Raw genomic sequence first — 15,527 nt, forward strand, 5'->3', positions numbered from 1 at the left:
GTTTCTGGCATTTAATGAATATACTGCCATTTAATGAATAGAATAAATGCCCTTTTAGTAAAGAAGCACTTCCAACATAACAATGAAATCATAAGAACAGATGTGAATTTCTTCTGAATTTTCTTAATACTCACTTGTAAGTTACTTGAGGGTTAAGGCCATGGACTAGGGCAGACAGACCATTTATCATGGCTGCAGGTTTGTCATCCACATATACTCTGTAGCCTACAAAGGATTTAACATAATGTAATACACACCCAGATTCCATACTCTTATGCTATAAAAATCCACTCTATTTGAACATTCCATTACAATTTTCTTGCATGAGTGTCTTTGAAAGTATTAGTAAATTATTTATTACTAAATCATTTTTTTCCCTTTTAATTCTGAAATACTAAAGGATTCAGAACGATAAAACTGAAAAGCTAAAGATTGATTTCCATCACACAAAGTGAGATGTGGACCAAAACTGGGTTCATTTCATCAGAATAATGGCCCCAGAAGTCTGCAGATAACTCACCAAGGAGTGGCTTGTTCACTTCCTTAAATGAGGAGTCTAATATTTTAGATGAACCCCATGATATGACAATGGAGTTCTCTCCCTTGTGCTCCATATGCAGATTTCGAGGAGGGGTGGGGCAGCCCAGCTGAGGGAAGGAATAAAAGTACTGTTCCTCTTCTTCAGAGGGGTAGGGAGAGAGCGAATGAGGAACTGTGGCTGAAATTAAAAGTATTTTCATGTCATTACATTATGTTTACAAAATCACCAAGCAAGATTCTTTTGAATTATCATACTTCAGCATTAATCTTTTTTTCATGTCATCTTGACTGAGATTATCTTTTTACTGCAGTTAATCCAGCCTACCCCACTTGGAACCAGTAAAGCTCATCTCCTCACAGCTGGAGCTCTCCTCCTCCTCATACCCTGTCACCAACAATGTCTGCTCCACGTCTATACAAAAATATACATCAACACGACAGTCCATCAAAATCAAACCAGGCATGCAATTAGAAAACTTCACTCTAAAATAAATTATTTCGATCAGTACTGACCATTGTTGATGGAGTCCATGCCTGCTGTCATGATGCCACTTTGGAAAACAACACTGGATACAGACTGCAGAGCCTGAGACAGCTGTGCCACCTACAGATAAACGTAATCCACACATCATATTCACCAACCAAGATCCCACAATAATAAACTATATCCCAGAATCTGCAAGTTAATTCACAATGCATGACAGCCAGAGAACAATATTTTTTGTTATTCAGTAGCTACATGCAAGTATTTTCTATCAAATGTTTTCAAATATCTGAATCAAATGCATGTACAACTTCTTCCATCTCACCTGATTTTGCAGACTGGCACATGTCCTCTCTAGTTCCCTCTGTCGCTCATCCTCCACTGAGTAACCTATCTTCCCGCTGTCTCCATGCCGAACCCCTACCCTCTCTAAAGTGTTCTGAATCTCCTGGCTGTAGTTGTAACTGTCGTCTTGGTGACTGGAATCCACGGTGTTCTTAAATTGATGTGTGTTGAGGACTTCAGACTTCCAGTTTTGGAGGGATTGCACTTCCTTCCACAAACATCGAATGGCTTCCATTTGTAGGGCCCTCATGTGCCGTTCCTCATCATATAACTTTCGCTGCCTGTGAAAAGAAACCAGTCTCAAATGCAGTTCTCATTTCCCTTCACGGTAACCACAAACTAGACAAATACAAGTAAAATCAAACAAAATTTCATTTTTATAATATATGACACCATTTTCTATAAAATGGCTAATTTTAAGCGAGTCTTACTCATCATTATCACAGCATGGATATACCTAAGAATTCATATTCTCCCCAAACAGCAGGGAATCTTACCATAAAGATCAACAACTCCCAAATCATGAAATCAAAGAAGAAAAACTTAAAGTACATGCAATTTTTTTCTCTAACCATATAGATTACATGATTTTACGATCGGTACGTACCTATCTAATTCTGCCCGGAGTACCACGATGTGATCTTCCGCTCTGCGAGCCCGCATCTCTTTGCGTACTGAGACGACCTCAGGGTTGTGCTCTCGAGCCCAGTATCCCCGCCATGTGGCCTGTATTAATGTGGCTGCCCGATGGTCTGGGAAAAAAAAGATTGAAAAAACTTAAACATTAGTCTGACTAAGAATAAATTATCAATTCATTTTCTACATATATTTATTTTACAGGAAATAATACTATTTTAATCCTATTTCTGGTGGTATCTCAATCTGGGACTAAAAATTTGCTACATGATACTCACAAAATGTGAGATAAGATGATCAAATGAGCTGGTTTTACTGGTGAAACAAAGAAGTCCTAATTCTACTATATACTAGTTGATTCGTCACATCTTACAGACCTCATCTTTTATTGAATACTCGATAATGATTTTCAAAAGATTTGTACATTGTGAGTTACACATTTAGCTTTCGCATTTTGCGAATTGAATTTATAGGAAAGTTAAAAAAAAAAATTCAAGTTGATAGATTACCTAAAGAGTTGCAGTCTAGTCCTTTTGTTTATCAAAGATTCCCAGTGAGTACAAATTACATGTATTTTCACATTTTACTTGCTCTATGAATGGCATTGAGTTTTAAAAGAGCATTAAAATTGCAAATTATATCGTCAATGTATAAATCGTTGTTAATAAATTATATATTCTATAGATAAAGATTTTTTTCACTATCGTGCATATACTGTATATATCATATATTACCTTCAAATTACAATGTGGAATTTACGAATCATGCAATCCTACCTCTTACACTTTTACTATACCAAGGCATTTCCCAAGTGACAAAATACAATCCAATTCACTCAATGATAAAGATCAAGACTGCAACAATCACAAATCAACATTCCCCCAATCAAACTCATTAACAGGTCACTTAAATCATTTCTTCAATATTTCCTCTGTTGTTTACAAAAGGGTCAAAATCAAAAGGCATATTGACATGGTCAAAACAATGACTGTACCACGCCATATCTTAACACTAGGATTAAGGGGCTTACTTCAAGATTAACAAACAATATAGTCCCTAACATTAAACAGACAGGTAGATATACACTCAACAACATATTAGCATCATCTCCTTAAAATAAATTAAACTACTTAAATCTAACGTTTATTATCATGCTGAAAAAGACAACTTGTGAAATAGGATTTATTCAAAATGCACTTTGACAATGAAAATTTAATCCCCTAGGGAGTCTTTTTGAAGTTAATCTACACATTCCTTATTTTAAAGCACAAGATTATCCAATTAAATCCTTTGTTCATTAAATTCCCAGCAATGTACATGTTACAGTTGTGTATTTTAGAGCCACACCAATCAAAGAACACTAGTGTAATTCAAGATTATTGATCCTTTCATAACTTTTAAAATCTTAAATTGAAGCTAGAATGACAGTTTATGTAGTTCTAATTGAACTGTTTGTAAAATCTTTATCAGTTTCCTTACTTAATTTTATTGACATGATATCTAAGCAAGATATATGGAACACACAATACACTATGTACAAGTCATGATGTGTTTGTGGAACTCTGAGCTTTGAGCATGGCAACATCCAAATACAGAAAATTTGACCTTTAAATATGGTCTTGACCTTTACTTACTGGCTATATAAATTTGACCTTGAACTTTCAGACCTTCAAGCATCAACCTTAATGTAATTTAAGGTTCTGATCAAAATTTAATTTGTGGAGAAACAAACACACAGAGATTGTTTGATAAAAAATCCATCTTTTTCCTCCCAATTCTTTCATTTGTATATAAAAACTTAAACCAAGCTAATTCAACCTGTTTCACTTGTCTAAATATAACACACATTCCTATTTAATAATACCCCCATAAAATCAGGGGACCCAAGAAACTACATCATCTGATCATCAATTATCATTTTGCAAAATGTTAAATTAAGACCAACAGCTTATTATAGGCTTTCAGTATGGTCCTATTCATACAATGGTACATGTATCAATATAATGGACTATACAGGTACATTTTACACACCTCAATTTTAAGATATTTACACATTCCCCAATATTTCCACATTTCCCAATATTTTTGCCTTTGATTATCATCACAAATTGCAATGATATATGCATTTCTTTTATGAATGTGCTGTCATTCTAAACAACACTCTTATGAAAACTGAACTTGCAGTAAAACATGGTTTTGGAGAATATATGCTCATCATGAATTCAGGTTTACAGCAAAGTGATTTTCATTGAATCAATCTAACTTATCATTTGATATAAAGAATCAAAATTGCTCAAACCCAGCTAGTACTAGCTGTGCTATAAGCATGTTTTACTTTACTAGTAAATCTATTTTAATGGCTGGGAACTCCAACAGAAATTGATTAACAATAAAATGTAAATAAAAAAAATGAATTTCATCTTTGCTAATATATGAGAGTATAAAACGCTTCATGTCAGCATACTTTATATGAAGCACTAACATATGCTTTGTGAAGTATATGCCCCAGCATAACGTGTCATAGTTCATACTGTGACAGTCATGCATTTTCGAAAATGAAATTTATTTGTTAAATGTCTTGTACAGCACCCACTGGTTAGGAGGATCACGCCATGCTGACCACGACATTCAGGAGACCCATATTCTATGACCAGCATTAAGAATTCATCTCAGCAATATACGGAATCAATCTGATCACCAAACACTGACAAGCTAACATGAAGTTTTATCAGCCCGGCATTTGATGACTTTTAGATGTGTATGCAGTCCTTGGTATTCATTATTAATAACTGTCATGTTAAGCCTGACTGGCTGATAGTTTGATCATTGAAAATCTCGCAGACTTTCAAACTAATATCATCTGATTAAATGCAAACTTCGCCAAGAGGGAAATAATTTCCATAACTGATACTTTCTTAGTATTAAAAATTGAAATGGGAATTTTATTGAGTTCAAAATGAATTTTCCTTTATCCTTTATGCTGTTTTCCCACTGATCAAATATTGCATTATTTCTACAAAAAATTCAATACCCCTGTGAAACGATCATAGCACACGTAACATAATGAATCCGGTTTCATTTCCCATGTTTATTGTATGTGCTCGGAGCATTTAAATCAATCTAGAACATGCCGCAAAATTAGCAAGGTCAACCTTCACTTTTACGAATTGTTCATCATTTTCTCTGATATGCTTGCATGTGCAACAAAAACTCTCAGTTATGTAATATAGCTATAGTAGAAGGGTCATGATAAACTCATATTTCTATGATCATGAGCAAGTATAAATCATTGCCTTAATTGAAGTGAAATTAATCATAAATGTATAGAGATGAACAAATTAAATGTTAACAAGAAATGTATCTATTCACACATCCTCCCTTCCAAGGAGTACCCAGTATTAACAGAAGATACGCATTTTCCAAAGGATTTCACTTGCAACATTTACTACGTATGTTGCCCTCAGCATTGCATTATTTTATTGTGAAAAAATGAGAAACGTAATAACGGGGTTCCACGGTATAACATGTCAATATGGTCTACATATTGTACTGTATAACGTGTCAATATGGTCTATATATTGTACTGTATAACGTGTCAATATGGTCTACATATTGTACTGTATAACATGTCAATATGGTCTACATATTGTACTGTATATAAACATGTCAATATGGTCTACATATTGTACAGTAACTGTATAACATGTCAATATGGTCTACATATTGTACTGTATAACGTGTCAATATAGTCTATATATTGTACTGTATAACATGTCAATATGGTCTACATATTGTACAGTAACTGTATAACATGTCAATATGGTCTACATATTGTACTGTATAACGTGTCAATATGGTCTATATATTGTACTGTATAACGTGTCAATATGGTCTTAGACTAGATATTGTACTGTATAACATGTCAATATGGTCTACATATTGTACTGTATAACATGTCAATATAGTCTACATATTGTACTGTATAACGTGTCAATATGGTCTATATATTGTACTGTATAACGTGTCAATATGGTCTTAGACTACATATTGTACTGTATAACATGTCAATATGGTCTACATATTGTACTGTATAACATGTCAATATAGTCTACATATTGTACTGTATAACATGTCAATATGGTCTATATATTGTACTGTATAACGTGTCAATATGGTCTACATATTGTACTGTATAACGTGTCAATATGGTCTACATATTGTACTGTATAACGTGTCAATATGGTCTATATATTGTACTGTATAACGTGTCAATATGGTCTACATATTGTACTGTATAACGTGTCAATATGGTCTACATATTGTACTGTATAACATGTCAATATAGTCTATATATTGTACTGTATAACATGTCAATGTGGTCTACATATTGTACTGTATAACGTGTCAATATGGTCTACATATTGTACTGTATAACATGTCAATATAGTCTATATATTGTACTGTATAACATGTCAATGTGGTCTACATATTGTACTGTATAACATGTCAATGTGGTCTACATATTGTACTGTATAACGTGTCAATATGGTCTACATATTGTACTGTATAACATGTCAATATGGTCTACATATTGTACTGTATAACATGTCAATATAGTCTATATATTGTACTGTATAACATGTCAATGTGGTCTACATATTGTACTGTATAACATGTCAATGTGGTCTAAATATTGTACTGTATAACATGTCAATATAGTCTACATTATACATTTATTGCATGATAGTGAGGGAGCTATGAAGATTTATTCACCCAAGAAAAATCATATTCCCCGAGGGCAACGCCCTCGGGGAATATGATTTTTCTTGGGTGAATAAATCTTCATATCTCCCAAACATTCATGCAATAAATTGTTTATTATACCGAAACAAAGCAAGACCACAAAATTGCATTAAAATTACATGTATGTAGCTGAGATTGCCCTAACGGTAACACAGCGCCTCAACGAATTAGAAGGTACAAACAGCGAAATACAGTGATATGATAACCAGTTTTTGTTTTACCATTCTCCTTGAATGCTGATTTACTTGCTTGTTTTTGTATCAACCAAAATCAGGTGATTTTAAAACTGTATATCACAGACCCGCATATTTTGTGTGTTACGAATTATGGAAGTAGAATGACTCGGACTTATTGTGACGTCACAATACATTTGGTCGTCTTTGACGTTAAATTTATGGAAAATGCACGAGGCTGCCCAAGCGGTAAATATGATAGGGAGACATGATGTTTGAGAAGGAGATATGAAGTTTTGTTATCCCTGGCATGTGACCGTCTAGACCAATCAGATTATGCGTTGTATAGAATTCTCATACTGAGGTATAATAAATTGTACTGTATAACATGTCAATATGGTCTACATATTGTACTGTATAACATGTCAATATAGTCTACATATTGTACTGTATAACATGTCAATGTGGTCTACATATTGTACTGTATAACATGTCAATGTGGTCTATATATTGTACTGTATAACATGTCAATGTGGTCAACATATTGTACTGTATAACATGTCAATGTGGTCTATATATAACATGTCAATGTGGTCTACATATTGTACTGTATAACATGTCAATATGGTCTATATATTGTAGTGTATAACATGTCAATATGGTCTACATATTGTAGTGTATAACATGTCAATATGGTCTACATATTGTACTGTATAACATGTCAATATAGTCTATATATTGTAATGTATAACATGTCAATATGGTCTATATATTGTACCGTATAACATGTCAATATAGTCTACATATTGTACTGTATAACATGTCAATATGGTCTATATATTGTAGTGTATAACATGTCAATATGGTCTACATATTGTAGTGTATAACATGTCAATATGGTCTACATATTGTACTGTATAACATGTCAATATAGTCTATATATTGTAATGTATAACATGTCAATATGGTCTATATATTGTACTGTATAACATGTCAATGTGGTCTACATATTGTACTGTATAACATGTCAATATAGTCTATATATTGTACTGTATAACATGTCAATATAGTCTATATATTGTACTGTATAACATGTCAATATAGTCTATATATTGTACTGTATAACATGTCAATGTGGTCTACATATTGTACTGTATAACATGTCAATATAGTCTATATATTGTACTGTATAACATGTCAATATAGTCTATATATTGTACTGTATAACATGTCAATATAGTCTATATATTGTACTGTATAACATGTCAATATGGACTACATATTGTACTGTATAACATGTCAATATGGTCTATATATTGTACTGTATAACATGTCAATATGGTCTATATATTGTTCTGTATAACATGTCAATGTGGTCTACATATTGTACTGTATAACATGTCAATATGGTCAACATATTGTACTGTATAACATGTCAATATGGTCTACATATTGTACTGTATAACATGTCAATATAGTCTACATATTGTACTGTATAACATGTCAATATGGTCTATATATTGTTCTGTATAACATGTCAATATGGTCAACATATTGTACTGTATAACATGTCAATATGGTCTATATATTGTTCTGTATAACATGTCAATGTGGTCTACATATTGTACTGTATAACATGTCAATATGGTCAACATATTGTACTGTATAACATGTCAATATGGTCTACATATTGTACTGTATAACATGTCAATATAGTCTACATATTGTACTGTATAACATGTCAATATGGTCTATATATTGTTCTGTATAACATGTCAATATGGTCAACATATTGTACTGTATAACATGTCAATATGGTCTACATATTGTACTGTATAACATGTCAATATGGTCTACATATTGTACTGTATAACATGTCAATATAGTCTACATATTGTACTGTATAACATGTCAATATGGTCTACATATTGTACTGTATAACGTGTCAATGTGAACTACATATTGTACTGTATAACATGTCAATATGGTCAACATATTGTACTGTATAACATGTCAATATGGTCAACATATTGTACTGTATAACATGTCAATATGGTCTATATATTGTTCTGTATAACATGTCAATGTGGTCTACATATTGTACTGTATAACATGTCAATATGGTCAACATATTGTACTGTATAACATGTCAATATGGTCTACATATTGTACTGTATAACATGTCAATATAGTCTACATATTGTACTGTATAACATGTCAATATGGTCTATATATTGTTCTGTATAACATGTCAATATGGTCAACATATTGTACTGTATAACATGTCAATATGGTCTACATATTGTACTGTATAACATGTCAATATGGTCTACATATTGTACTGTATAACATGTCAATATAGTCTACATATTGTACTGTATAACATGTCAATATGGTCTACATATTGTACTGTATAACATGTCAATATAGTCTATATATTGTACTGTATAACATGTCAATATGGTCTATATATTGTTCTGTATAACATGTCAATATGGTCAACATATTGTACTGTATAACATGTCAATATGGTCTACATATTGTACTGTATAACATGTCAATATGGTCTATATATTGTTCTGTATAACATGTCAATATGGTCTATATATTGTTCTGTATAACATGTCAATATGGTCTATATATTGTACTGTATAACATGTCAATATGGTCTATATATTGTTCTGTATAACATGTCAATGTGGTCTACATATTGTACTGTATAACATGTCAATATGGTCAACATATTGTACTGTATAACATGTCAATATGGTCTACATATTGTACTGTATAACATGTCAATATGGTCTATATATTGTACTGTATAACATGTCAATATAGTCTACATATTGTACTGTATAACATGTCAATATGGTCTATATATTGTTCTGTATAACATGTCAATATGGTCAACATATTGTACTGTATAACATGTCAATATGGTCTACATATTGTACTGTATAACATGTCAATATGGTCTACATATTGTACTGTATAACATGTCAATATAGTCTACATATTGTACTGTATAACATGTCAATATGGTCTACATATTGTACTGTATAACATGTCAATATGGTCAACATATTGTACTGTATAACATGTCAATATGGTCTACATATTGTACTGTATAACATGTCAATATGGTCTACATATTGTACTGTATAACATGTCAATATAGTCTACATATTGTACTGTATAACATGTCAATATAGTCTACATATTGTACTGTATAACATGTCAATATGGTCTATATATTGTACTGTATAACATGTCAATGTGGTCAACATATTGTTCTGTATAACATGTCAATATAGACTACATATTGTACTGTATAACATGTCAATGTGGTCAACATATTGTACTGTATAACATGTCAATATAGACTACATATTGTACTGTATAACATGTCAATGTGGTCAACATATTGTACTGTATAACATGTCAATATGGTCTACATATTGTACTGTATAACATGTCAATGTGGTCTATATATTGTACTGTATAACATGTCAATATGGTCTATATATTGTACTGTATAACATGTCAATATGGTCTATATATTGTACTGTATAACATGTCAATATGGTCTATATATTGTACTGTATAACATGTCAATATGGTCTATATATTGCAGTCCTTTTCTAAAGGATAGCAACTTGTTTCTTAAATAAACAGGAAGCTGTTAAAAAGTGAATCATTTCGTACAGAAAACAACTTCAACAATTGTGCTGGTGTAAACTTCATGCATTGAAAATTAAATATTCAATTTTTCATTCATGCCATCATTATGAAATAACATGCTCATTTCACTTGATTTTTTTTAATTAAAAGAAATTATCCGTCTCATATGAACAACCCTTTGCAGTGTACAAAATTCAAACATTAATCTGATTTTATTCATGCACGCAGAAAAAAAAACAACAGCTGCCTACTTCATCCAGTTTCTATGGTAATTCATCAAAAGAATGCCTCAGAAGTTACCTAGCAACTCTTTGCATGGTACGAAAATCATTGCTAATGACAATTCTTACTTCATAACTTTTCTTTATGAACAACATCAATGCAGAGAAACAGCCAATATTGAAGATTAAGGAGACAGTCAGCCCTTTGTTCAATGTCACAATTTTGAAATGCAGTCTGCCTCAAACATATTGCATAATAATTCTAACTTATCCTTGAACATGTCTCAACATAACTTCTGAATTCATTTCTAAACATTCAAACAAACCCTCAATCTTGACATTAAACTGAAATCCTTGTATTGAATGATTTGTTTACACACAAAAAAGCTTTCAATAAGAAATAAAACATGCAAATACTATTTAATCACATGTTCCTTTTTTTGGGGGGGTGGGGGTGGGGGGTAACATTTGGTAAATTAAATTAATGGAATGAAAGTATACCCCAAATTATTGTTAAAATTCATGCTATTTTAAAACAGCACTCATCATACTCATCAAAATTACCCACTTATAATGCAGATCAGACATTGAAAATGTTTTTAGACAGATTGTCAGCATACATTTTCCAAAGAGTATTAATGCTACCAGCATTCCTATTTTTCTATGTTTAATTATCTAGAGAGCAGTGACATGAACACACAGGCAGATTGAACCAGGAAATGTGCTGAATCCCGAGTTAAGGTGCATGCATGTTGAACTACCCTGCTTAATTACAATTCACGGTAGTTGTCATACAAAAGGTTTGAAAATAGATGGAGTGTGGGTGACATAATTGGCACCGGCCATGTTAGACATGGTGCATCATGGCTGCTAGTACTGTACATGTATAGGTGCAACATTTCCTCTTAGGGGAGCAAGCCAATTAGCTCATTTTAGCAAAGAGAGGGGATCCTAAATTAACAGAGGTCTGATGTCCTAAACTACATGCAGGCAATCCAAGTATAGTTTGACTTTAAATGATATTAGCATAGACATTATGTAAAATAATCCACTTGAAGTGCAAGATAGGCTTGTTAAATCCAATTAAAGGAAAACCACCCCCTAAGGTACCAAATGCACACGCACAGTTAAACTAAACAACATTTTAAGCTTAAAAGTATTTGGGACCGTAAAAATGACCTTCCATCAAAACAACCTTGCCATACAATTAATATTTATCCCCACTATTATTGATACAAAACAATATTTATGGATTTTAATAGCGCAATGCGGACTGTTAGTCATCAGTTTTGAACTTTTGACAAAATGCAACGTCATACATTGAAATAGTCATATGGACAAATGGACAGCGGCCAAATTTAACTGTCTGGAATTGATCATATTTACACACCATGAGATTTATAAAAATACAGCTGACTTAATACTCCACAAACTGTATAAATTGCTGGGGTATTTTATGGTCATGCCATGCAGTGATAAGCCCCAGTTTAGAGCTTATGTCATACCCAAATGGGATATGTAATTCTTATGAAGTTGTACATATAGTTAAACCTGAAATTAAGTCTATGGCAAACTGACTTCAATGTTTTATCCAATAAAAGACAATTTAACAATGGAACTTGCTGTGTGCTCTTCTTTCAACACAAAAACTACCAGCATCCCCTACCAAATATTACATCACTCGAGTAATGAAGTATGGAACACCACTAGTTCAATAAATGAGACCATGTGATCTGTTCTGTCCCACTGAACACCTTGAAACTCTCTAAAATTCAAGAGCAAATTCAAGATAAACATGATTTAAAATTCCACAACTTTACATTAACGAAACCTGAATTTACACATGCATTTTGACTGATATATAAATAACATTTGACAACGAAATTGTTAATGAATTGCATGTGTATATTCTCACAGTATAAAATAACATAGTGTTGAGGAGAGTACATGTATATAAAATAACATCGTGTTGACGATAGTGTGTAAAGTAACGTAGTATTGAGGATATATAGTGTATAAACTAACATAGTGTTGACAATAGTGTATAAAGTAACGTAGTGTTGACACTAGTGTATAAAATAACATAGACTAAGTGTTGAGGATAGTGTATAAAATAACAGTGTTGAGGATACTTATTTATATAAATGACGCGACATTCAATTCCTACCTGTGTCCAGTATGGCATCACTGCTGGGCCTGGAAAATACTCCAGAATCTCTATTTCCCTTTGACTTAGAATCTCTCCTTCTGGATTTATTAGAAGAATTCCCACTTTGTTCCGAATGTTTGCGTGGGGCATACCGCCCGGGTGTGTAGTCTGAATGTGTGCGTGATATATTGCCACTAGTTTTATTAGACACTGGTATACTACTGCGATCAGATCGTTCACTGTCTTTCTTTCTTTGCAAGGACTTTCCATCTGACCTCTGAGAAGTACTGCGTCTGGCTGAGGACCTACGATCCTTTGATATATCCTTAATGTTCGATATTTCCTCCACAGGAATATTCTCTTTTGTAGGATTCAAAATTTGTTCACTTTGCGACGCTTCCTGACTAGTGTCATAATCATGTGCTTGTGCTGTGGGCGGAGTTTTCTTCTTTGTTCCCAGTGCCGGTTCATTGCCAGATTGCGTAGGTGGGGACACTTGAAAATTGTGCCTAATTCCCTTGAACACATCAGTATTAAGAGGTTTGATTGGACGACGATCGTATGCATCATAACGAGTTTCTGCAGATGTTGCAGGTCTATTGTCCGTCTGCATGTAAAATGGATAGTTATTTAGAGGGGCAGAACTCGTAACTGCTGGGGCAGTCATTGGTCGATTCGGGGTTGAGGCAATCTCTAGAGGTATATATGTTGATTCCGATTCCAAAAGACTAGAATGACTCTTTGCATCATTATCTGTGAAATAAAATTTTATATGCCGAGTCAGATGCTACATTTTCAATTCAGTTCAATGAGCTGAAAACACATGATATGTTTTTGAGCAACACTATTTCTCAAACCATGGCCAAATTGATACCCTGCATGAGCTCAATATAAACCCTTTACCAGCTTTGGCCTTTCATTACATTAAGTACAAAGCATTCATCATGTAAAGATAAAAAGTTCTGACCATGCAGGCTTAAAGTTGTTGACAGACACACCACTAAATCTGATAAAGGGATACACGACTCTTAAAACAAAATCCCCTCCCCCAAATTTTGATATTTGGGACATAAAATAGAATTACAAGTTCATATATTATACAGGACTATAAAATTTTACTTGTATTCTTCAAATCAGTCAATAAAAGAAAAATCCACATGAAAAGAAATACATTGACGATCAAGAATTCTTTGTTACAGAAAAGAGGCATATTGTTCCTCGTCTGTCCACAGTATTAACCTTAGTTGACATCTTTTGACCTCTGCATCAAAGCGCTTAACTATATATTTGGTGAAGTAAAAAGTCCGAACTTCAGTTCATATAGTGGTCAAAACTGTAAATTTATTGACAGTCATTTCTCAAAGTCAAATTCATCACCATAGGATCAACCTAAATATTGGCATGGGGAGTATTGTATCAGAAAAACATTCTTATCTTATCTGCTTCCTTTTTAGAATTTTTTATTAAATATGCTATTGCTAGCTTCATAATATTTAAAACTCCAATATTACTGTAACACAATTCAGAGTTTGAAGGCATAAATAATACGTACAAAACTGGGAACGCTGGAAGCACGATGTGCCTCAATTATGAATATTGAATGAAATCTATCAATTTCAAAAGAATTAGGTGAAAAAATAGCGTCAATAAAATGGAGATCAGATCTATATATAGTGCATTCTGCTCCAACTTCCCAACACAATGTAGTGGGTGAATAATGATTTTAGTTTCTATTGCATATTGATCAAAGATACTAGTAATATGCTAAATTTGTACAGTATGGTTTAATTGATCTTTTGGAAATGAGATCAAAATTTAATGTTTGTGGATTAAATCACAAAGGAATAAGCAATTATTGTAATTCACATGCATCAATATCATGGGGAAAGTAGCTGTGTCTATAGCCCACATCCTTTTCACAAATCTAATTTAATTCCATATCAGCATTATATGATTATTAAAGGAAATGTATCAAAAGCAATGAAATAATTTTAAAATAAAATCATTGCCATTATCATTAATTTTCAAAATGTTATACTTTACTCTAAGTTAAGACTTGTACATTTCTTTTCTTCCATCAATAAAAGCAGATGTCCTATTTCTGATCATTCATACAGATCTACTAGAGAACTTGATTTACAAAATGTACTATCAAATGAGTGTTTTCAACAATATGAACAAGCATTGCGTTAAAAAAGAAGTAACTTATCAATACTTTACCAAATATGAAATTCAGTTTTGATATTGTACAGAAGAATATCAAGATCTATGCGTTTGTGATATATTATACCCTCATATGGCAGCAAAGTTGATAAGGGCTGTTCCAGAAATGATCAAATGGGGGGGTCGGGCGGCAAATGATATTTTTTTGTGTGGGTGGTCATATTTTTTCATATTTTATTTGGTCCGTGGTTGGATTGTTAATAAAATATTTATTATGGGTAGTGGGCAGTTTCTATTGTTTTATTTTGTGCCACGTGGGTGTTGAGTTTTCA

General features: G+C 32.7%; 1 protein-coding gene across 8 annotated transcripts in view; it reads right to left on the minus strand.

Annotated features, from left to right (window-relative positions):
• LOC125674963 (uncharacterized) overlaps positions 1-15,527 on the minus strand; it is a 98,478-nt gene that overhangs the window by 8,901 nt on the left and 74,050 nt on the right. For all 8 annotated transcript variants that reach the window (XM_056158254.1, XM_056158252.1, XM_056158250.1 and 5 more), the window contains 7 exons: positions 13,051-13,785; positions 1,977-2,121; positions 1,350-1,650; positions 1,054-1,144; positions 866-952; positions 521-718; positions 135-225 (listed from right to left, as the gene is read on the minus strand). In XM_056158254.1, coding sequence (XP_056014229.1) covers positions 135-225; positions 521-718; positions 866-952; positions 1,054-1,144; positions 1,350-1,650; positions 1,977-2,121; positions 13,051-13,785 — 1,648 coding nt within the window. The remainder of the gene's footprint in view (positions 1-134; positions 226-520; positions 719-865; positions 953-1,053; positions 1,145-1,349; positions 1,651-1,976; positions 2,122-13,050; positions 13,786-15,527) is intronic.

Source organism: Ostrea edulis, chromosome 3, assembly GCF_947568905.1.
Source record: "Ostrea edulis chromosome 3, xbOstEdul1.1, whole genome shotgun sequence".
NCBI lineage: Eukaryota > Metazoa > Mollusca > Bivalvia > Ostreida > Ostreidae > Ostrea > Ostrea edulis.